The sequence below is a fragment of the Acomys minous genome, assembly GCF_964271855.1.
Source record: "Acomys minous genome assembly, chromosome: 6".
NCBI classification, from domain to species: domain Eukaryota; kingdom Metazoa; phylum Chordata; class Mammalia; order Rodentia; family Muridae; genus Acomys; species Acomys minous.
In genome coordinates this window covers 70151282-70175480 of record NC_140487.1, presented here as the reverse complement: position 1 = coordinate 70175480, position 24199 = coordinate 70151282, and the positions used below count along the sequence as shown (strand labels likewise).

The 24199-nt window shown below is 46.0% G+C and overlaps 1 protein-coding gene and 1 long non-coding RNA gene across 3 annotated transcripts in view; both read right to left on the bottom strand.

Moving 5' to 3' along the window:
* Positions 1-298: 298 nt before the first annotated feature.
* LOC311599735 lies at positions 299-13493 on the bottom strand. Its single transcript, XR_014779987.1, has 4 exons — positions 12844-13493; positions 7271-7423; positions 5519-5624; positions 299-1076 (listed from the first exon to the last, which is right to left on the bottom strand). It is a non-coding gene; the product is annotated as an uncharacterized lncRNA (long non-coding RNA).
* A 120-nt stretch (positions 13494-13613) lies between these two features.
* CREB3L2 (cAMP responsive element binding protein 3 like 2) overlaps positions 13614-24199 on the bottom strand; it is a 128277-nt gene continuing 117691 nt past the window's right edge. For both annotated transcript variants that reach the window (XM_084786823.1, XM_084786824.1), the window contains exons 9-12: positions 22924-23023; positions 22570-22696; positions 21118-21343; positions 13614-19116 (exon numbers count right to left, since the gene is read on the bottom strand). In XM_084786823.1, coding sequence (XP_084642949.1) covers positions 19041-19116; positions 21118-21343; positions 22570-22696; positions 22924-23023 — 529 coding nt within the window. In that variant the 3' untranslated portion in view covers positions 13614-19040. The remainder of the gene's footprint in view (positions 19117-21117; positions 21344-22569; positions 22697-22923; positions 23024-24199) is intronic.

Sequence of the window (24199 nt, the reverse complement as noted above, 5' to 3'; positions counted from 1 at the left end):
CAGCCTTTCTCTCAGGATCGGACCCTTCTGGACTTGTTTTTTTTCTCTCTCATCTCCAAAAGCAGTATGGTGAGTGAATGTGCTACTTTGAACGTTGAACTATTTCCAAAAGATCTCCTCATCAGAGCTAATGGACGACAGGAGTCTGGTTGTCGAGAGCTCCCGGCTAGGCTTCCCGCTCCTTTACTTAATGAACATTAAAGACGGTGACTGAAAGGACGCCGCAGTGAAAACAAGTGCTCCAGAGTGGACTCTGTGAGATGCAAGGGAGTCAGTCTCAGGAAGGAGAAGACGGGTGCAGAAAACGCACTGTACTCCATGGAAAACCCATTTCTGCAGCACTTGGGCTGCCCCATGGATTAGTGGGTGCTAACTGTGAAGTGTTCCTCTGACGGCGGGGGAGATGGGGGTTGCCGCCCTTGTTTCTAGTCCTCACATGGAATACAGTGGCTGGGCACGGCTGGTTAAATTGTTTGTAGTTTTAAAGAGCAGTTAAAGAGGTTTAAGAGTTCAGAGGCAAGGGATGAAGACTACTGAAGGGGAAAAGATTAATGGGGGAGATAAAAGGAATTCAGGAGGTTTGTTGAATTTATAAGGAAAAAGCTAATGGATGACTTAATTACTATCTTACAGGATTGTCAAGTTTGTGAGAGCATGTGCACACACACAATACACAAATACACACACACACACACACATATATACACATAGTACAGTACACAAACACACACACATATTCATTTCTGCATTTCCTAATAAAATTTTAAGTTCAGAATTTCTTTTAGTTGCGGAAACCCTAATTTGTTCGTTAAGCACATACCCTTAAGAGCCCTCATTATGTTTTTATTAAGATTGTCTTCAGTTCCTACATTAGCTCTGATTCCAGAGAAAGCTCATCTGATTATTCAGCCTGAGCTCCCCTCTCGAGCGGCCCTGCCTCTCTGAATGGCTGGCGCTGTTTCTGTGCCTGTTCCTGATGGCCAGCTGCAGCATCCTCATCACTGGGTTACTTAGACTGTTACCTTCCTCCGCCGAAGTGGGTCATCAAGAAAGGGTCATCTCTTCCTCCTCCTGACCTGCAACAACAACAACAACAACAACAACAACAACAAAAAAGAAGGCTGGTCAAGAGAGCAGAATGCTCAGCTTCCGTCCTTCTCCATCCTTCTGGTTCCAAGAAGGATGAAATGGGCTTTAACAGGCAGCCTTTCTCCAGCCAGCTCACTTCTTTATTACCTGGTCCATAAACCCCAACTGTGCCAGCCTTCACCCAAGCAGGTTCTGGTGCCCATACACTGAACGACAGCTGAGGCTCCTTTGCAGATTCCTGCTTTACGGAGTATCCTGGCTAGAGAGTGGCTTTCTACTCCAGTGGATGGCTGTTACACAATGCTGTCTTCTGGGTATAGGACATGCGTTGTGTCTTGAACTCTGAGCACCTGTGAGATCCTCATAAAACCGGGCTTGCTAACATTACCTTGTCCTGGGAGAAGTGAAGGGTCATGCGGATGAGCAGGTGCCAGGCAGCTCATGGGGATGTCTATCCCTGGGGGATACACAAGTAGCTAACGACTGCTGTGGCAGGGAGAGACTCTGCCTATGAGTTCCCACCAGCAGCTTTCCCATGTTCCTGTAAATGACCTCAGTTAAACTCATTGGGAGAATTGTTTGATCCACCCCCCCCCCCCCCGTATTGTCAGGGAGATTAAACATTTGCTCACAACTCTTCCTAAAAGTCACACAACCATAGTTTACTTGATGACTGTCCATCAGTTTCCAGGTTTGAGGTTTGCCCTCCAGGGACTGCCCATCAACTGCCAAAAACTGGCCACTATTGCTTTAATGGCTGAGGTGCCCAAAAAGGAAATAAAAAAAAATAGAATGATTTTGGAATTGAGATCTGTGCCCAACTTAAATCCTCCAAGTCCAATAGTGACAATTCTTTAACCTGAAGCTTAAGAAAATAGAGACTTGATACCCTATGAGCATATACAGGGGGAGGAGGTCCCCCTCAGTCACAGTCATAGGGGAGAGGAGTAAGGGGAAAATGGGAGGGAGGGAGGAATGGGAGGATACAAGGGATGGGATAACAATTGAGATGTGATATGAATAAATTAATAAAATATATTTCAAAAAAGAAAATATAAATATCAAAAGCAAGGAATTCTTAGAAACTGTTCTTTGTTTTATGCTTTCTCTCTCATTCTCTTCTCCCCATTGGGCACACATCTTTCCATCTGATGCTTACTCATGCCGTTCAACTAGTCACTCTCTATGTCGGCCTCACCACTTCTACTGGGGATGGAGCCCAGGGCTTTGCACATGCTAGGCAAGTGCTCTACCTCTGGGCTATGGCCAGCCTTCCTTTGCCAAGTCTGTGTTTGGTTTTGTTTGTTTTGGAGGAGACTGCTTGCTTGCTTGCTTGCTTGCTTGCTTGCTTGCTTGTTTGCTTGTTTCCTTGTTGCAATGTCAAGTCGTTGACTGGATAGCGATGTCACGAGCTTTGTCGATGCCTGCAATAAGTACCTATGCATGAACTTTACCCTAACCAAGCTGCTCAGACTCTCTGAGAAGGTGGCCCAGAGCTAGTATTCTTAAAAAAAAAAAAAAAAAAGTTTTCCAGGTAATTCTAATGAGCAAGCAGGTTCTGAAGCACTGGTCTGGAAGCTTGCTTGTTTCTTCTGCATGCAACTCATTGAACGCTTGGCCTCTGGCAAAGGAGAATGAATGGGCCCCCCAGAGGCCCTTATTACAACATTACGTATATCAACATCCTCTGAGGCCATGCTAACCCTGTAAGGTAGGTATTATTTTTATTCCCCTTTGACGTATAACGAAACTAGAATAAAGAAGTTAAGAGACTTGCTCAGGAAGTAAAGACAACATTGCAGAGTTTGAGCCCTGGCTGTCTGGGTACAAGGTTGGTCCCCTGACTACTCTGAACTACTCTGGACTGTCTCTGGGTTCTAACCTTGATTGTTTGAAGATAAATCTGCTTTTATATATGTGTGTGTGTGTGTGTGTGTGTGTGTGTGTGTATAAAAGTTAGAGCCAGAAAGGGTGTCACGAGTCAACTGTGTTGCCAACTGCATTTATGGAGGTGCTTCCAATTTCATAGACCCCTTGTGATTATATCTGACCTGCTGTGTCACTAGTTGTGTTCTTTGGAGGCAGATGCTGCGCAAAGAGATCAAAATGAAATAGAGCCCTAACAACACCTTGAGTGACCCAACAGGGAGCTTTGAAACTAACGTTTCATAAGCTATTTGTCACGCACCGAGACGAAGCACCTGTCACAGCTCAATTGCCGGATAGTGACCATGACTGCTCCAGTTACTGTGGGAAACATAGCTGGTGGCTTCGGTGGTAGAACTGGAAACTGGGTAGGGAGTGACAGCAAACAAAGAAACAAATGCATGAGTTAAGTGATACTACAAATCTAATGAGGTCTGCAATAAAAGATCTTGGCACTCCATGTGCGTTAGCAGAATGAGAGGGAAATAGCAGCCATTTTAAAAGATGTCAGAGAATTTCTAAAATCGATTAAACGAACAGCCGCCGGATAAAGAAAACACAGTGAATATCAAATCAGGTTAACAAAGAAATTGTTGATTTTGTTATTAACAACAGAGATTAGAGAATTGTCAAAAGAAAAAGACAGATTACTGTCAGATAAGTAAATATCAGGGAAATGGATTCAGGTAAAATAGAATCCTGATGACAGTGGAATAGAGAATCAAGAGGAAATAACTGAATAAATGTTAATCTAAAATTATATACCCAGCAAAACTATCTTTTTTTTATGGATTAAGAAGAGAGCCACCAAGATGGCTCAGTAAGTAAAGGTGTTTGCCACTAAGCCAGGCAACCTGACTTCAGTCCCTGAGGCCCACATGATATGAGGAGAAAACCAATTTCCACAAGTTGTCCTCTGACCTACACACATACATACTCTCACACTATGGCATACTCATGTTCTTTCCTCTAAATACATACATGTGAAGAAATATTTAAATTTCTATTGAAGAATTAGGAAGAGTAGAGACAGTAATAGATAAATTAAAGCTTAAAATATAATACCAACCCAACTCTTTTCTGGAACAGCTTCAGAAGGTATGCCAAAATCCTTGCTCATCCTCCTGAACTGTAGTACCTTCTTTGTCTACAATTTGAATCTCCTCTTTATAAATATGAGTTGGTTAATAAAATTTTTTTTTTGCTTTTTTAGTTGTTTGGTTTTTGTTGTTGTTGTTTTTGAGACAGGGTTTCTCTGTGTAGCCTTGGCTGTCCTAGAACCACTTTGTAGATCAGGCTGGCCTTGAATTCACAGCAATCCACCTGCCTCTGCCTCCTGAGTGCTGGCACTAAAGGCTTGTTCCACCAAGCCCCACAATAAAAATATTTTAACATAGACTTAAACACAAGAATTCAGAGAAAGAGAGTCACTGAGAAGAACCTAAGACGTACCTGAAAACAAGAATGTGGGCTTCTCTAGGCAGATTTGCCAAAGAAAGACATACTCAAGTATAGGTACAGGTTCCTCAAGGGAGTGTCACCAATTTCAACAACTGGCATGCCTTGTAAGCTTTTGAAGTGGGAGAGATAGGCAGGTAGCTGAGGAGAGGCTTCACAAGGCCCTTATCCTATGTAAGGCAGCCATAAAGACTCCCTTGGTTTTCAGTCCTATAAAATTGTTAGTTTTTCTACTCTTGTTCTTCCTCCCCTTCCTCCTCATTCTCCTCCTCCTCCCTTTCTTTCTCCTCCTATTTCAAAAGTCAGCGTCTTACAACTTCACACACTTAACCCCTTTCCCATCTCCTGGTGTAGATGCTATTTCCTCTCCCCTTCTTTTGATGGGGAGTGCTCTGTGTCCCTGACTCACCAGCATTGCACTCATGGCCAACAGCTCTGGAGTACATGTAAAAATGTTTCTAGATTTTTCTTTTACCAAAGTTCTAGCCCTTAATTGTAAATAACATCTATTCTTTAGAGATGCTATGCTACTTTGCCTTTGTGCCCAATCTCAAGAAGTTCTAGAGCAATGCAAAAAGTACCTAAGATCATTATGGACTAATGCCATAAAAGCAAGATGGAGCTTGTGTAACTAAAAGGAAAGTCACTCACTGCATCCTCACTATCAGCTAAACATAGTTACAACCACATCTACCACTAATATGCTCCCATTTCCAAGCAGGCTTACCAGTACTAATTATTGGATATAAATTGTTGCCCTTTTGATGGAAATAAAACAATATCTGTGTGTTTGTTACTGTATGCAGTGTAGCACACCTTTTCTCCCTGTTGATGTGACTTGTTTTATTCTTTTAATGTTTACTTAACTTAGACATCTAAAAGTAGAGTGTAATTTTAACTCTCCTCTTATACAACATAAGAACCTTGCAATTGCCTGACTGTAAGCAGCCTTCTCATTTTTTTTTTTTTTTGCGCAATTTCTGCCTAATATTTTAGCTGCACAATCAATCTTCATTATTCACAGCTACCATACTTGTGATCTCACCTACTCTCTTAAATTTACTTGTAGCAATCTGTAACCTCCAAAATCAGTCAGGCCACGGGGAGGTGAGAGCGCATGCTGAGTCATCTTGGACGTTCTTGGAGGTTTTCTGAGGGAGGAATCAAAACAGAACCAGTCAAAGCCACCACAGACCAAAGTAAGCAGAACTGGAGTATGGGACTAAAAAAAAAAAAAGAGTGGAGTCAAGTCCATGTTAAATTGTTAGTTTTTTTTCCCCCAGTTTTCCTGATCACTCGCTCTATCCCAAAATGCCCACATACAGTTGGGTTCCTATTCTGGCCTTTTCTATTTGTTTCCATGCAGTTCTGTTCCACCTCACTTTATTCCCCTACCCCACCCCCTCTTGAATTAAACTTTTCACTCTCAGTTTGAATAATATTAATGGGCGATGAATGCCTACCTACCAAACACGTACTTTAATAAAACGAATCATGTACATCATTAATGTTCTTTGTCACATGCAAATAAACAGCAATATTCACTCAGTTATTTAAGGAGGACTGAAAAAAAAATAGGAGGCCAAAATGAACAAATGGGGAATAAAAGTAGAATAAAGAAGACATCAGTAAGTAAATTTGAAAATATTATATTTGATACACTTAGGATATATTGCTTCTAAAAAGTAGGACATAATTCTAGACCCAAGAAAAATGTAAAATAAAAACAGAGCACTGAGTTTTAAAATGATAATGGCATGCAAGCTTATAGTGGAAGAACTAAAAGTCAAGGTCGCTATTTAAAAATTAAAAAAAAAAAAACAAAAAGGAGATAACATGAGAAAATATTTTACAATTAAGGACCCAGGCCTGTTACTATGAAGCAAAAAGGATATTAAGCAGATAAATGTCCAATAATATTCTAAGAACTAAAAGGCAGGAGTCCTTTTTAGTTACTATACTAAGCAAACAGAGGTCTTCTATAAAAAGCATCATCATTTTGTGTCTTTTGTGACAACAGACATAGGTAGAAAAAAATCGTGAGGAAAAGCAATCAAAGCAATGTTGGAAGTTAGAGGCTGATACGGTAATCCCCACAGAATTCTGAGGGGAACGGTCCCATTCAGATTTCTAGCAGCAGCCAAATCACCACTTACATAAGAACGCGGAGCAGGCTACGGTGAACCTCCACCGAGTCGGTGCTTAACCACTGGCCAACCTTTTTCTTAGGCAACTACTAAAGCATGTGCTCCAGCCAACTGAGGTAAGAAGCCAGATGAAAAGGAGACACACAATCCAGAACACACGAAAGCAAAATGGGAAAAAGAGCGCGGTGGAGATAGCCCGGTGGTTAAGAGCACTTGTCATTCTTCCAGAGGACCTGGGTTTGCTTCCCAGCACCTTTATAGCAGTGCACAGGCATTTATTCCACACAAACAAGCACACTGAATAATCTTATATAAATAAAATTTTTTAAATACCTAAAAAATTTTAATGGAGGAAAAAAATTCCAATACCATAGTCATGAATACAGTAAAAAAAACAGATGCAGGTGATAGCTGTAAAATAATAAGATTAAAAAGCAGGTGGATTGAGGCAGGTGATTAGAAGTTTCTTACAGGGATGTCACAAGGAAGAAGGAGAATGCTGATATATTATCCACCTCACTTGAGCATTCAGAATATAATATTGGTGATACAGCCTGTATATATTCAGTATGTTGCTATATTAACATTGTAGGATTTCTTGATGAGTACTTCTAATATTATGTACTTGTATGAGAGAGACACACACACACCTATGCACACTGCAAAAATGAGGTGATATTTTCGTTGCTCTGGGTTGTCCACAGAACTAGATGGTAAGAGGGTATTGCTGAAGACAGCGCATTCTTCAGAGAAGTCAAACTGGAACTGGCCTGGATGCTTCTTCGTCTTTGCTGGCTGGCTTTCTGAAGTAGAAAGGAGACTGATGGAAAGAAGAGGGCCACGTGACTGGGAGGAGACTGAGAGATGCTCATGGGGAAGAATACATATATGAAATTATAAAGGAAATAAACCAATTAATAAGAGAGTGCCAAGGAAAGAAAAGGAGAAAAACAGGGCAGTTTCCTAATCCCAGAAAAGAGAAAACTTTATTATACACAGAAGGAAATCTGACTTTAAAATGCTACATGGCTCAGTAGAAAACATTTCCATCATTATATTAATGTAAACACTCCAGTGGGAAACACAAGAGGAAAGACAGAGACGTGTTCCTCTTTGTTGGAAATGGTCAAATTTTTATATATTGTACTATGCAAGTACAAGATTTCAAAATTGATATTTCAAATAAGTTTTAGGAACTCAGATGCATGATTCAGACACATAAATACAAGAGGAAATTGAAACCGTTTACTTCCAAGAAGTGAGACTTGTTAAGAAAAGGAACAACGGTGCTGCTATTTTTCCAACAAAAGCTTATTAGGACTCTATTATTTTAAAGCTGTATGCGATGTCATCACACCAATGTTTTGAATGTAATTGTTTTTTTTTTTTTTTGCGGGGGTGTGGGGGGGCGAGCATTCTTTCATTGCTTCCAACACACCCTTCCTAGCTCTTTTTTCTCTGTCTGGTTAGCCGCTCCGTGTTCTCTCTAACTAGTTTTCTCTGCACACTCTCTCGTCTCCACTTGGGTCCCCATTCAAGTCCTGGAGTGCAATGCACGGGATTTTCTATACAGCATTGCAAATACCATCTCCACTGGATTTTCTTAGCTTAGGTGCATCTATTTGCTCTTTAAATCACCTTAAACAATGCTTAGAAACTGTAGATCAGCCTTGGAACTGCTTAAAAATGACTGAACCAAGTCCCCCACCCCCACCCCAGAAAAGGCCAGTGCGTGCGTGGGGGAGTATTGTGGGGTGGGGCACACCTTTTCTGTCTCTGAGATCCCTAACTATGCAGATAGCTTTAGAGATTTTTTTTTTTAATCTTCCAGGCATGCGGAAGTTGTCTTGTAGCCAATCAGGATCTGAACTTGACATCTGTTTTGCAGCAATATTGAAAAGGGCATTACTCACTGGTGGTACGGGTACCCAGATACTTTTCAATTAGGAAACATGAAACATTCTGAGACAGGCTTCTCAGGGAACAGCGCAGCAGCCTCGCCTGGCAGCTCTTGTGGTATTCCTCAGTGGGTATTTTTATCCCTCCATCTGAAAACAACAGCTTAAAGGGAGGAGGGTAGCACATGGCCTCCTCTTGGGGCCAAAACTCTCCTTGAATATTGCCAAGTGACCTGGAAACCGCTGTGCCCATTGGGGGACAACACCAACTTGTGCCATCTGCCTGGTGCCACCAAAGGTAAGGGGCCAAGTGCAATCACCTTCCCAAGTGACAACATGGACAATTCTACGGGCAGCAACTTAGGGGATCTTTTTCGCTGTCCATAAAGGTGGGTACCTTTGGGGCTGGAGAGATGGCTCAGTGGTTAAGAGCACCATCTGCTCTTCCAAAGGTCCTGAGTTCAATTCCCAGCAACCACATGGTGGTTCATGACCATCTGTAATGTGATCTGATGCCGTCTTCTGGCCTAAAGGTGTACAGGCAGGCAGAGCTCTGTATACATAATACAAAAATAAATCTTAAGAAGAAAAAAAAAAGAAAGAAAGAAAAGATGGGTACCTTTGGAAAGGTCCCAAATCCCGGGTTAAAACTCAGTTCTGAAAATATTTAAGCAAAAGCACATGGTGGCATCTTCCAAGCCCGAGATCGGAGGCCCACAGGCAGCTAGTGTTTCCCCTGCCCAGGTGACCACGGGCAGCTAGTGTTTCCTCTGCCCAGGTGAGACTTGACTGATGGAAACTGTTCCAGGGAGATGTCACAGCAGTTGGCTCATGACGCAGCTCTGCGCACATGCACTTCGCAACCTAATAGGGATCCGTCACACATTGACGGCCCCTGTTTCCTAAGCGAGCAGCATAGATCGCATTGAAAACCACCTGGTAGCAACAGGCTCTGAACGACCAGCAGATGCTGAAAGAGCTGTTGGTAAGGGACTGGTTCCTATGTAACTTGAATCATTCAGTGTGTGTGTGTGGTGTGTGTGTGTGTGTGTGTGTGTGTGTGTGTGTGTGTGTGTGTGTGTGTGTAACTTTACTTCTGTGATGGAATCAGAGTCTTAGATATCCCAGTCTGGCCTTGGGTTCGCTATTAGAGCCAAGATTGATCTGAACTTCTGATTTCTGCCTCCACATCCAACTCCAAGCTCTGGGATTACAGGCAAGCAGCACCAGGCCCAGTTCTTCAGATTTAAAAAATACAACTTTTGAGATTCATAAAGGTTTTATCTCTAGAAAGAAGAAAACAGGCTCCAGACTACAACTCCATCCAAGTGTCATGAGAAGAGAGACAAAGACTGTGCAGCCATCCATCCTCAAGTTCTACCACCCAGCTGCCTTTCTGCTCAGGGTCCCCCATTTCTTGTCACCCAGAGCAAAACTAACCTGCCACCTCACATCTTTGTCCACCACCAATCCAGTCTCTTCCCCTTTGTTTTCGTTCTCCTGAGTCCCATGCCAAACCAGGCAGCCTTTAGTCAAAAGCCATGAATTTAGATGACAAGCGTCTGTCTACTAAAGGGGAGTAGCAGGAATGAAGCAGCCTGGGTATGCGCCCCACCTCCTGAAAGCTAAGATTCCAGGCTGTGCAGCACCCTGCTCACTTAATGAGCCATGGGGCTTTATACATGCCAGGCCTGCGCTCTACCAACTAAGCTACACCTCAGCCTGTACGCCTTTAGTTTTATAAATAAAAGTCTACAAGTGCCTAACCCAGAATGGTGTAGTTCAAAGCCTACATCTAGAGCCAGTGAACAGCCAGGACTCAAACTTCAGATTTCTTCTTTAAACCTGTTTTCTCAGCCATAAAAGAGGGTTAATTATGAATCCTGTATGAAGCTTTTGGAGGAGTGAACTAATATCACAGATGATAAACATACACACATACACACAGCACACCCACAGACATACACAACACACACACATACACACATCACAACCACACACATACACACACATCACAACCACAGATATACACACCACACATACACACATACACAACATCACAACCACACACATATACACCACACACACACATACACGCCACACATAAACACACATAAAACACATCCCTATGCCATACATAAACACACATGACACACCCACAAGCCACACATAAACACACATGACACACCCACACAACACACACACCACATGCACACACACATCCCACACCACATGCATAGACACACCACACACACCACACATACATACATACACACCACACAAATACATACTAGACACACGTACACCACACAACACACACACATACACACATCACAACCATAGAAATACATAACACACAACACATAAACACACACACGCCACATATACCACAAACATAACACACACACACATACACACACATACACACACACACACACACACACACACCCCTCTTGGTATACCACAGGCACTCAATAACTACCTCCTTTTCCTTCGAGGCAAGAGCGCATAGTGTAACTAGTGTGAAAAGCCACTGACATCGGTGTCCTGAATCCCACCTAACACTGCTTCTCACTAGATGCTTGTGTTCCCCAGTGCCTCTCACCCCATCTTCAGAAGGGTCTGGTCTGGGATGCCCTGGAACCCGACTCCGGACTACAGATTGAGACACCTGCTTTCTTCACCCAGCAACCAGTCAGGATGTTCCCTGTATGCCTCACTCTTCCTCACTGCAACAGAACACCCAGGGTGAATAAGATAACAAAAATCTGAATGACAGCCAACTCAATCACAGCAGGCCACCACCGTAGGAACCCCATGGATCTGGACCCAGCCTCTAATTTGCTATAGCAATACCCAAGGAATGCGCTCTAACAAGCCATGAAAATGATTTCAGAAAATATAGTCTTTGGAATATGCTTTAAAAATACAGATTTTTGCTTGAGTATGGGGAAGATTACAGATCAAATGGCAGCAGCCTCTGAAAAGCAAAGATAGCTTGTTATCAGTGGCTCCAAGATGCATGAGGCCCCATGGGGATACATGATAGCGAGGTAGCAAGCAGAGGAAGTAAGGCTAGCGTGTGGGCAAAAGCCTCTACTGGTGAGCAGACTAACGACTGGCAACTTTGAATGATTTCAGAAAGGTCTGGGGTATAGTGCTGGCTCTCGTTGCTAATACTCGGCCCTGTGTATGGGCCAGAGGGATAGCACTCAGAGTGGCAGAGCCTCCTGGGAGTCCACAAAGGAGGTAGCTGTGATTTAGGCTATAATTGGGCTAGTTTGTATGTGAGCTGGTAAGGATGACCAAAGCTGCCCCTCCAGAGGAAGTAAGATCCTAGGTGTTAAAGCATCAGAGATACAGCAAAGAGAGAAGGCTGCTTAAGACATAATGCTTAATTTTATTATCTTTAGAGCTGTATAGTATTCGTAATATAAGATAGATGATGGATGGATGGATGGATGGATGGATGGATTTTCACTGTCCATTCATCTAGGATAGACATCTAGGTTGGTGCCAGTTCCTTGCTATAGTAAATACAGTGGCAGGCAAACACGAATGTGCCAATATTTCTGTGGCAAGAAAGGCTAATACTAGGTGATGCAGGAGGATGCCATAGAGGCAAAAGGACGCACGAGTCCTGAGAAGATGTAAAGCTACTTGGTTTTTCCAGTTTCAACTCTGTCATGGCTGTTTCTGTTTTGTGCGGTAGATTAAGTGTATAAAAATAATTGAGTCAGTACAAGTGGAAAGAGAAGCTTCATCGCTTCAGAATTCAGACCGTGTAGTTCATTGAGCTGTGTATACAGTGCGGGCCTGGGCAAGTGCTTGGGTGGCTGTGATAATCTAGCTGTGTGGTATTTGTGAGCTCAACATGATAAAGTGGTTTCATTTCAAACACTGATTCTGTCTATATTAAATTTTTTTCTATTGTCTGAAAAGGAAACGAGACAACAGAAGAAGAAAAAACAGAGGAAAAAGACCTGCCCCATATGTTTCCCAAGCAGAATGGCATGTGAAGCAGGAAGCTTTTGTAACAGGACAGTGTGAGGGAAAGGCCTCTCTGTAGGACCAGAAGGAAAGCCCAGAGAGAAAGGATAAGGGAGACTATTGCCCACCCAAGCGGGATGTAGGGCTAGACATGATGCTAAGAGATGGAAAATAAACTTTCTTTTTCCTCCAAGTAAGCACAGTCCCTGGCCTTCGAGTCTTTGGTAATCAATTCTCATTGTCAAGCATGAGGGGATTTAGAATCTCCTTGGAAACACATCTAGGTGTGTCTGTGGGTGTTTTCGAAAAGCTTTAATGGACCAAGGAAGACGTACCTTAAATGTGAGCAGCAGTTTCATGGGCTTGGAGTCCTTCCTGGGAGGAAGAAAAACTGAGGTGGACACCAGCATCCATCCCTCACTGCGAGGTGACTACGGATACACTCTGACCAGCTGTCCTGCCTCGTGACTTCCCTACCATGTTGGACCTGTGCCCTCAAATCGGGAGCTAAAATGAACCCTTCCTTCCTTAAACTGCTTTTGTGGAGAGTGGAGGAAGATGCCTCTGGCTCCCGAGAGTGGAAGGCAACTCAGATCGCTCTGCTCCACTGCACCGACCTTTGCCAGCCATTTCATCAGCATATCTGGAGCACAAGTCTGTGAGGCCTCCTCCTCCGCAGCTGCTCCAACGAGCAGGGCCCATTCCTTTTTGGGCTCAAATCCAAAGCATCGGTCTCAAGCCTCCAGACTAGGGAAAAGTAAAATCAAACCCATAGATTCTGGGAATGTAGTTAGGGAATGGCTGTAGGAGACAATGAACACAGCAGCCAGACCGCGTGAACCCCAGGAGAAAACTGATTCTCTGTCTGCCACTGGATGAAAAAAAAAAACAATTACATTTTCCAATATTCCTCCACTGGAGGCTCAGATTTAGCACCACAGAAAATGTAAAAATCATTGGCCTGGGCTTACTTTTGCAGTTTGGCTGGATATTCCGGGGGGGGGGGGGGGTGTGGGAATGGCTAGGCGTGCACACACACACAAACACACACAAAGGCAAAAATGACTCTGAAACCAGGTTATCAGGATTTAAAGACTGGGCGACGTTTGACTAAGAAAAATATTTATTTGCAAGAAATGGAAATACAAATGCATTACAATTTCAATTTGTTTTCAAACTAAGTACAAGTATTCTACAAAGCTTTCTTTCCTTTCGTGTGTGTGTGTGTGTGTGTTTAATTAGCTAAGATGAAGAATAAGAAGTCATAAAACAGTGTGACAGGTCAGGTGACAGACTTGCAATGCCCTCGGATTTAAACAACGCTGATTTTTCTAGAGTCTTTCAGAAGAGAGCAAAAGTCGTTTGCCAGTGTAGGTAAGGAAAGCTCACTGATGCCTGCGTCACCACCTGGCCACTGTTCTCCACTGTGTAGGGAGGGTCATCCACAGTGTGCTGGTGCCTCCCACAGACTCATAATGCGCTTCTTCTGCAAAGGAGAGTCTCTGAGCTGTGCGGACTGTGTGAGTGCACAAAGGTCCCACTGCCACCCTGCTGGTGAATGAAAGATAGAAACAGAGAAATGGAGCCTGACTTGGGTCCTCTTCACCCGAAAGCCTCAGCAGATAGGATGAGAAGGGCAGCAGACAAACAGAAATATAGAGGGCATTTCAGAGAGAAGCCAAGAGCTGAGCACTGGACAAGTGGGGCCACTACCATGGATAGAGCTGTTTCTGCCCAGAGAGCCAAAGCCAAGCGGTGTGTCCTCAGCGACGACGCCATGCACTACCACAGTCCCCACAGCACTGGCTTCTCAAGGCAAGAAGCTGCCCTTGCTTTCCGTTCCAATCAAGTTCAAAGGCTCAGTGCTTACTCAGCACAATCCTCAACACCTCAGAAAAATACCGGGGAAGCTTTTCCTTCTAGAAACCAACACCAAAACAAGGCCGCCCTGGATTTTATGCCGTCACAAACAACAGCTAATGTTTCTCTCCCTTGCACACGGTGCTGACCTCTTGGCCCAGAGGCACGAAGTATTAATTTTCAAATGGGCTAGTGCCTTTGCATCTAGAAAAATGCTCTGCAGTGAGGATTTAGAATTCCTTTAATCCTGGCTGTCCACATTAAAAAAAAAAATGTGATTGCACCTCTATTTACAAGATAGGATTTTCCTAATGGAGATAACCCTATTTCTTTTCCTTTGATGGGCAAATCTAATAGTGGTTCCCTAAAAGGGAGTCTATGGAGAAAACACAAGTCTGCAACTTCAGTTTAACTCTATATAGTAATATGAGACACCTTCCGGGGACAGGCGATGCCTGCCATCCTAGATTCAGATATAAGGCACATTAGAGGCATAAGTACCTAGGAGTGTGAGAGTCTGTGTGTGTGTGTGTGTGCGTGTGTGTGTGTGTGTGTGTGTGTGTGTGTGTGTGTGTGTGTGTGTAGAGGGAGAAGGGGGGGGGAGAGGCAGGGACAGCTAGCATTGGTGCTTGGCTCTTCTGAATGGCTACTGACAGACTGGTTTTCCAAGTTCCTTTTATTCGCCAACATTTCCAACAGGTTTCAGGAAGCCTTTTCTTCCTCAGTAAAAGTGCAATGTCCAAGGAATGAATGATAAATGAATGAATGAATGAATGATGAAAAAAATCAGCTAGGATCTGTGTCTGGTTCCTTCTGGCTCCCACCTTACTGCCCTCTCCACTCTCTCCTGTAACTGCCTCTGGGGGCTGGGAGCAGAGCTTAGTCAATCACCCTCTGCGAACTGCTTCTATCGCAAGTGTTCAAATACAGCGGTTCTCGCTGAGAGCCCACCGTTAATGGCTCCACGGGTCCTGCCAGGCTGCCTACACGGGTGTGCCAAGCCCTCATCCAGGTTCCTCAAACACTTGGCTCAGCAGAAACAAATTAGCAACTAAAAGCCATTTCGCCCATTTCCATGGCCCCATCCGTGTCGGCCAGGATCAGGCAGATGTCCGCCCCTCAGGTGGGGACAAGATGTCTCCATTTCTCCATGGGGCTCCCACAAACACCTCACGAGGCAAGTACGGCCTCAGGAACTGGCTCGGGGACACTTCAGTTTTTGTTTTGCTGCCTTTTCTGGGTCTGAGCAGGCGGGAAGGAAGGGACGTGAAGTATGGAAGGAATTTTTAACAAAACACCTGTGGTAAAAACGATGGACACGGAACTAATCCAACGTCCCTGCTGCAGATGGACACAATATCTGTAAGCACTCTGAGGCATCCACGCAGAACTGATGACTAAGGGAGGGGGCGGTTATCTATGAACCTGGGATGTATAGTTTGCAAATAATGTGGCCCCAAAGCTGTCTTTCCAATCCACAAAAATCATTTCTATGACTGGTTATCTAATTCAGCCTGCACTGATGTACGATTCCACCCCCACCTTCTGACAGGAAGGAGCAGCTGAGTTCAGCTGTCAGATTTTTATAGAACATGCTCTTTCTGTGAGCCATACACTCCAGAGTCCCGACACACAGAGCTGCTGCTGCTGCTGCTGCTGCTGGTGGTGGTGGTGGTCTTCTCATTTACAGCATACACCTCCCAGTGTGAAGTTGGGAGCCGTGAAAAGACCCAGGGGTGGTGGTGACTGGGTTCCTCAGGTCTCATCGAGGGGGGAAAAAAAAAGACGTGTTCCCTAAATCTTTGCAAGACATCTCCATCACTAGAGTAATTTTTAAAGTGAGGGGGCACCTGTTTGTTTATAAGGTAGACAACACAACGAGTAGATTCATTGTTCTGCCTTCTTTAACAGTCTGGGGCATTTTCAAAACTTCAGTTCAAGGTGTTAAAGCCTGCCACTACTTAAAACCTTCAGGGATAAGCATAAGTTGTTGACTGGTCTGCAGGACAGCTCAGTCACTGGGAAAACCTGATATTCTAGCCTTAAACATCGAACAGAAAGTGTGCCCACATCTGTTAATTACTTGTAACACATCCTGTCTCATCCAACTCCGATAGGTCCCTTGACTCCACTGGGCATCCCAGAGGGATCACTGCTTGGTCTCTTTTACTTGCCCAAGCCAGGAGTAGAGGGCAGAGGTTTTTCTCATAGAGTGGCAGTGTTGGCTGCTGAGAGCTCCTTTAAAGGGCTGTTTGAGTTCTCTGGCTAATGTCCCATGTCTCTCGTTACAGATTCTATTCTGGAAGGCTAATTTCCCAGAGACAAAGGGCCCTGCTGTCTGGAGACAGTGACATCCAAAAGAGTAGGTAGAGAAGAAAATAAAGTCCTCGGAGAACTAAGGACATGACTAGACATTTCCTTCCCCCTACCCCCACCCCATCCAAAAATGGGGTCTCCACCCCAGATCTCCAGGCACAACAAAACCAAGGCTCAGTTCAGCAAATGGACACATCAGCCTGAAACCCCACCTTGTGCCCTTCACTGCAAACTCTTCCTTTCTCATCACGCGCACACTACCTCATCCTGGGGTTTTCCCTTCCTAGGCTCTCACAGGCATTTTCTTATGTTTTCTACGCACGAACATCTGGCATTATAAAGAACAGGATGGGCCCAGAAAGATGGAAGGGAAGAGAGAAGACCAAAGGAGCGCAGAAGCTGCCAGCCACCCTCCGTACAGGCCAAGAACTTGAGCCTTCCCTGCAAGGGACAGTATCAGCCCTGTAGGCAGCAGGGTGGCCTTCAGGCAGGTCCCATGGGCTACAAGCTGAGCTTGGCCATCTGCCATCGGGGAACCTACCATGGGAGGGAGCGAGGGAGTGAGGAAGGTAGCACTCCCTATGATGAGCTGAGCAGACCAAGTAAGGAGCTGCTCATGGGGCATGATAGACAGTAACATTAAGGACACCAAATCCTGTATGTGATATAGATGCAAGGGCCAGTATATGGCCATAATCCCTTTTATACAGGCTCTAATGATCACAGAGATGATGATGATGATGATGATGATGATGAGAGAGAGAGAGAGAGAGAGAGAGAGAGAGAGAGAGAGAGAGCGCAAAACTAAAGGCCCTTCAGCTGCTGCTAAAAATAAAATACAAAGTGTAAGCACATTTCTTACATAAAATCTTTTACAAGCTAGGGATGGGGAAATACTAAAAAAGTTTTCTATCTTATACAATAACAGAGTAATTTCCATTTCTTATTTGTATGAAAGAGGAAGGGATTTTTTTTTTTAACTACAAAATTTACTTTTTAATCATAAAAAATAAAAGGAGTCTGGGATTTAGTTGTGTTTCTTTGGGTGAGCTGCAAAGTAGCCAGACCTGACTGTCAAAGGTACGACTGCGGACACACAAATGTCACCAACGCCAGCCCCTCTTCTGTTAAGGCAGGTAGAGGGAGGGCAGAAGAGAAGGGGGGACGTGAGGGAGGAGGGCGGGCAGGTATGCGGAACAAGCTAGCAAGGCTGTCAGCAATGCCTGTTGTCAGGGACAGGGCTCCCCTTCTCTGTCATAGGAACAGAGAAAGCAAGTGGCCATCGAGCCTGGAGCCTGACCAAGAAGACAGTGTTCCATCACTTCCCCCATGTATTCATCCAACAGGGGACACATGCTAAAGGGGATTTCCCAACAGCCATTATTTTATAGGTCTCCAATTAAAAAAAAAAGAAAAAGAAAAGAAAAAGAAAAGGAGAAAACAAGGCATCAGCTAGAAAGACTAGGGGTCCCAGATCCTGGGGACTCTCCTGTTCCAAAGGCCAAGAGAAGACACTGCTTGTTGGAAGGGGTCATGGAATCTTTTTACTATGGTCAGCCGGGAGCTTCAGCAAGCTAATAAATACTATTTACAAATGGGGAGGGGAGGCCAGGGAGACAGAGCTAACTGTCTCCACGGGGATACAGGCTGTGTGTGCATGCGTGTGTGTTTGTGTGTGTAGGGGCCGGGGTGTGTCCTACAAGCAACACAGTGGGTGGGAAGGGCCTGGAGAAGAGCCTGATGCCTTTAGGGATTGCACTTGCGGCCTGAAAACATGGTGGAGTCTCATCTGCCTGTGAGAGGATCCAGTGAGGACTCCGGGGTGCTGGAGAGGGAAGGCTGAGAGGATGGCGTTCTATTACTCTCAGTGCAGGGGGGGTCCCGCTGAAGTCCTAGGAAGCAAGGGGGGGAAGGAGTCAGCACTTTGCCACTCCCCCGGCGTGTCTGTGGTGTGTTTGCAGCTTGGGGTTCAGGGGTCTCAACTGAACATGCGTCACGTCTTCTTCAAAGGGGTCCCACTGCACAGAGAAGAGCCAGGCAGTGTCTTGGCACTATCGATCGGAAGAAGCCTGGTTGTCCCACCTCTACCTCACCCTTAAAATAACTTCCTATGGCAGTAAGAGAAAGGGACGGAGAGGTGCCAGCTCCCTTTTGTGAAGAGTCCCAGGGACATACAAGCAGAAAACCCCCAGGATTGAGGGTTTCCCATCTCTCAAGCTCTATCTAACACGAGCCCACATCCTACATCCTCCTTAAGATCCAGCGGTGAAGCAGTAACTTATGAGCACAGCAGTCTGGGGATGCAAAGACGGAGTGAGGAGACGAGGAGGGCGGGGGAGGGGGGGGAGGTGGCTCCTTAGAAGGTGGCGTTCATTCTCCTCTCAAGCTCTACGACTTTGAGCGTTTCATTCCCTTCCAGTTGGCCGCCGACCCTGTGAAGGCACCAAAGGGAGGAAAAAAGTGTATTAGCCACCAGCTTTTACTAAGATTCTCAGACTCTGTGCGGTGACTCAGTTGCAGCCTTGTGGGCTGACCCTGGCAGTGTCTGAACCGCCCAGTGGGAGTCACCTGTTCCTCCATATTCCCACCTGGATCTAGGCCCAGAGGAGACCCATGGTGGTTTGACACTGACGTATCTGAAATGGCTTTCCATGGCTGTTACCTGCCCATGAATGGCCTCAGCGCTGTTAAGTCATCGGAAGGAGAGACCAGAAAGATAAGGGATGGCACCTGCTCTAGACGTGAGAATGCTGACACGGATTCTTCTCTTTTAATGCACCAATTAAAAATAACATGAAATATAGACCATAAAATAAATACATGGTCAATGGTGTATCAGCTCATTAAGTCTCATAGCACTGTGACGGCAGTCATGGAGGTTTTATTATTTAGGGGACATGGCAGTAAACAGAGGGGCCAGAAAGGAGCTTCCATGCACTAAGCTAGGAGAGCAGGCTGCTGTGAGCCACACCAGCCAGCAGCTCGGTCTCTCGCCCAGGCTCTAGGTTCTCTCCATAATGGGAATAAAGGGTGTTTGTCTTGGGACACTTACAAGGTTTGTTATGATAACACATATGGGCATGTTAGCATGTTAGTACTAGCGAGCGTTAAGTATGTGCATACGGTGTATACATGTAAAAGTGCATGCGACCGTGGACCCTGCTGCATAGAGTCGGGAGAGAAGCCAAAGGAAATCTTTGCTATTGATCCCAGGGCAGCCTCAATTCTGAGCCATCTAGGAGCATGGATTAGCTAACTCACTACATTCACCCAGAGGGTGGGCGGGCTGGCGGGCGCACCTGCTTCCTGCGCTGACCAGCGCCCGCTCCCTACTCCCCCTGTGACAACAGTACCTGGAGATCACATCAGCCATCATGTTTTCAAAAGGATTCCCACCCTCCCTCTACCCCCTCCCAGCTACCTGAAAGGAGCTACGTGTGTGCAGAACTAGAACCAAATACGGATGATTTTCAACATGGAAAAAAATGCACAGCGTCTCACCATCACATCCCTCGACTATAAATATATCAGTGCATACAGGCTGAGCATCCCTAATCCCCAAACTTAAACTCTGAGCTGCTCTAGGAACTAAAACTTTCTTGTCTAGCATAGATAAGTTACATGTTTAGACTGGGGTCTCAAGCCCAGGATACCTCACTATGTATATGCAAATATCCCAACACCTGGAAACTACTCCAAACACCTTCTGGTCTCGAGCATTTCACACAAAGGGCATTTCATCTGCAGCTACAGCTAACTCATGTGCACTAACATATAAATCATTACTTATATTCATACCCAGCATAGAGTTGGTTTCTTGCTCTACTTAGAAGGGAACTATAGGGTTGAGTTGATGGTGCATTTGTAGAACAAACTCTCTGATGTCACCAGGTGTATTTTTGAAGACAGGCTCTGATGTAGGCCAGGCTAACTCACTATGAAGCTGAGGCTGGCCTTGAACTGACTTTCCTGCCTCCTCTTCCCAAGTGCTAGGATTAAAAGCATGTGCTGCCATATACGACTACTCTGTGCCTGGGGCGGGGGAAGAGATAGTGACCGAGGGGAACCACTTCCCCATTTGCTCTTTGGGGCCATCGCTGCCAGCTTTGGTCTGATGATAAAGATACTACAGTAGCCCAACCTCGACCTTTCCCCTTGTAACTGCCATCAGTAGACTCTTCCCAATGTCAGTGCTTAAAATGGGGATTTGAGGGGCTGGAGAGATGGCTCAGCGGTTAAGGGCACTGCCTGTTCTTCCAGTGGCCCTGAGTTCAATTCCCGGCAACCACATGGTGGCTCCCAACCATCTCTATTGGGATCTGATGCCCTCCTCTGGTGTGCTGGTGCACATGTGGGCAGAGCGCCCAGATACAGTCCGAGCTGACTTACACCCCGTGGTCAGCTGCTAGGTCTGTGCCTACACAGGGACTCACAGGTGCTGCTGAAGCTCCAACAGCACGGCCTTCTCCAAGCTGGTCTCGTTGGAGATAGTAAAATGTGGAAGATCCACTTCCGGCAGGGCCTCAAGGCCCGACGATGATGAGGATGCCCTGAGCAGAGAGGAGCCTCTGTCCCAGCCCCCAAGCTCCCCCGCGGAGGCCGGGCTGGACTCATCCAGGGGAGAATGTTCCTCGTAGATTAGCAGGTTCCTGGATCTCACTGAAAGAACAGAGCAGCAGATATTAGCAAAAACACCATGAGGCCACTCACGCCCTTTACTCCAAATGCCCAAGGCTGGTGTCAGATGACAATCAATGAGCTCTTGCCTCCTGGGATGGATTGCCAGCTGGGTCTGGCTTTCCGTGCCGACTTCAGGCTTCAGAGTTCATGCATCAAAGATTACACTAATTATACAGGTTGGGAGAATATAGAAGCAAATAAACACAAAAGGCAACTTCCACCCTCACTGCCTCTAAGTAAAACTTCTCTCACCCCTATCCATAACCGTCTCAGGGAAAACAACTCAAGGGAAACAGAGGTTAAAGACCTGGAGTTGTCAAACCCAGCTGAATGAGGAAGCATCCCCAGAAAGCAAGTCTTAGAATCCGCAGAGACAGCACAGAGCTAGCCCCCAAAGGACAAAGAGAGACAATGTCTGCAGCATTGTGGGACAGTCACACAGATGACTCTGCAGCTATTTTCCCAGACATAGGAACTGTGCTCCCCTTAACTGTTTCCCTAAGGAAGGAAACTCCCTAACAAGTCACTGAGATTATCTGATTGGAATGCTATGCCATCACACATCCAGCCTGGATACAGCTAACTGTTGGAACCCACAGACATTTTGAGAATGGCAAAGCTGCCCCTTTCTCAAAGTCAGTGCCCACCAACTCCGTGTGTGTAGTTACTAACATAGTTTGTGCCACTGTGTGTATATTCCTTCTTTGTCACCCTCGAAATACTCAAAAGACACCATCGGTCAAGGTGAGAACAGAATACGCTACCTACGTGAACATCTGAGCATCCTAGTTCCCTAAGTCCTGGCCATAAGACAGACAATTTCTTTCATTTTGCTGCAACCTTACTGCAACAGCAATACAACTGCACTCAGGGAGCCAGAGACGTGAGACTGATCATGAGGTAGCAGAGAAAGCCACGCGTCCTCCTTACTCTCTGGTCTTCCAAGATCCACATCACTCAACCCCATCCCGATATCAGAACCCAAAACAGGGTGTCAGAGCTTATCAGAGAGCACGTCTGGGGCGCTGCTCCTGACAACTGTCTGTGGCATCCTTCAGAATTCCTGGTGCTGCACGGGGGGAGTCCAAGAACACCCCACCTGCAAACAGAGATGCTCCGCCTGTACACTTCTGCCTCTCATCTGAGTTCCCTTGCAGAAAACGGGAAAGCCCACTGCAGGCAAACAGAACAGGGTGATGACTTACCCACGGAGGCTGTGTATGGCTCTGACAGACGATGCTGGCTGGGCAGAGCCATCTTGGTGGCAGAAGGATAAGGCCCGTAGCCTTGAAAGAAGCTGCCAAATGCAACAGCAAAGCACAGCACGACGACCTGGGGGTGAGGAGAGAACGTGGGGAGCTATACACCTGCAGGGGACAAGCCCCCCGGGAGCACAGGGACAGGTCATATCCTCTGTCCCATCCTTGCAATGACATGCAGAGGGAAAACCTTGGGACAGGACATATGGCCTCTCTGGCTCCGCTCACTCTTGGCATTTTCAAGGTAGAGGAGTCTGGGAATAGGGGACTGGCCAGAGGGCGTCCCTTTGGGAGACTCACCATGAGGCAGGTGCCAGTCTGTGTGCCGGCTAACTTGCAGGTTCGAGAGACCTTCCCCATCACCAGAGTCTGAAGTTTCTGAAGTTGCTGAAGGAGAGTCCTGCCAAGGTGACAAAGGAAAGCCAGGAAGGTGCACATGAGATTACGATGCCCTGAACGACCCTCCGGCAGAAGCCAAGGTGGCTTCAGGCCTGTGGCTGAGCAGGGCGCGGGCATGCTCTTTCCTCCGGGGAGAGATACTGCCTGAGGATTACACTGCTGCTGGCACCATCACGGCAGAACACTCTGGAGCCTCAGAATCAGTCTTGACAATAGCCTGCCCTATTCTTTAGCTATTCTTGGCAAGAGGGGAGCCCCCAAATAAGCCCTGACAGGCAGAAGTGTGTCTGTCGGCTAATGAGCAAAGAAAAAAGACGTTCTGATTGGATGATTACCAAACTTTAGAGTTCCTGTGTCCCCTCTCTGCAAGTTCTTATGTTCAACCCAAACCTGCTATAGATGGGTAATAGACAGGGGTTCAGGGGTGGTGGTGACGAGGCCTTGAGGGCAGAGTTTTAATAACAAGAGTGGTGCCCATATAAGGGGCTGGAAGTAGAGGTCTTCACTTCTACTATTTGTGAACACAGCTAGGAGCTACTTTCCTTCTCTGCATCAAAAGGCAGCCCTTACCAGACACTGGAATCTGCCAGCACCTTCGTCTTGGCTGCCTCAGCCTCCCAGAACAGTAAGAAATAGATTTCTGTTGTCTCTAAGCCACTCCATTTATGGTATGGTGTTGCAGCAGTCTGAACAGACTGGGGCAGTGGTAATTACCGAGAGACTCATGCCACCAAGAGATGAGAAACACTGATCTTGCAAAAACAAAAAGAGGAGAAGGAGAAAAACAAAGACCAGCAGAGAACAATTGGGGGAGTGGCCGGAGGTGATGGCTGCAACTAGAAAGGGCCAGGGCATCAGTGAGTAATAGAGTGCACAGAGTGCACACTGCATAGGAAGGGAGGGGGAGAGAGGGAGAGAGAGACAGGCGGGGAGGGGTGTGGTGGTGGTGGCAGTGGTGGTGGTGGTGGTGGTGGTGGTGGTGGTGGTGGTGGTGGTGCTGGTGTGGTGGTGGTGGTGATGCTGGTGTGGTGGTGGTGGTGATGGTGGTGGTGTGGGGGGGGTGGTGGTGGTGGTGGTGCTGGTGTGGTGGTGGTGGTGGTGATGGTGGTGGTGGTGTGGTGGTGGTGGTGGTGGTGGTGTGGGGGTGGTGATGGTGGTGGTGGTGGTAGTGGTGGTG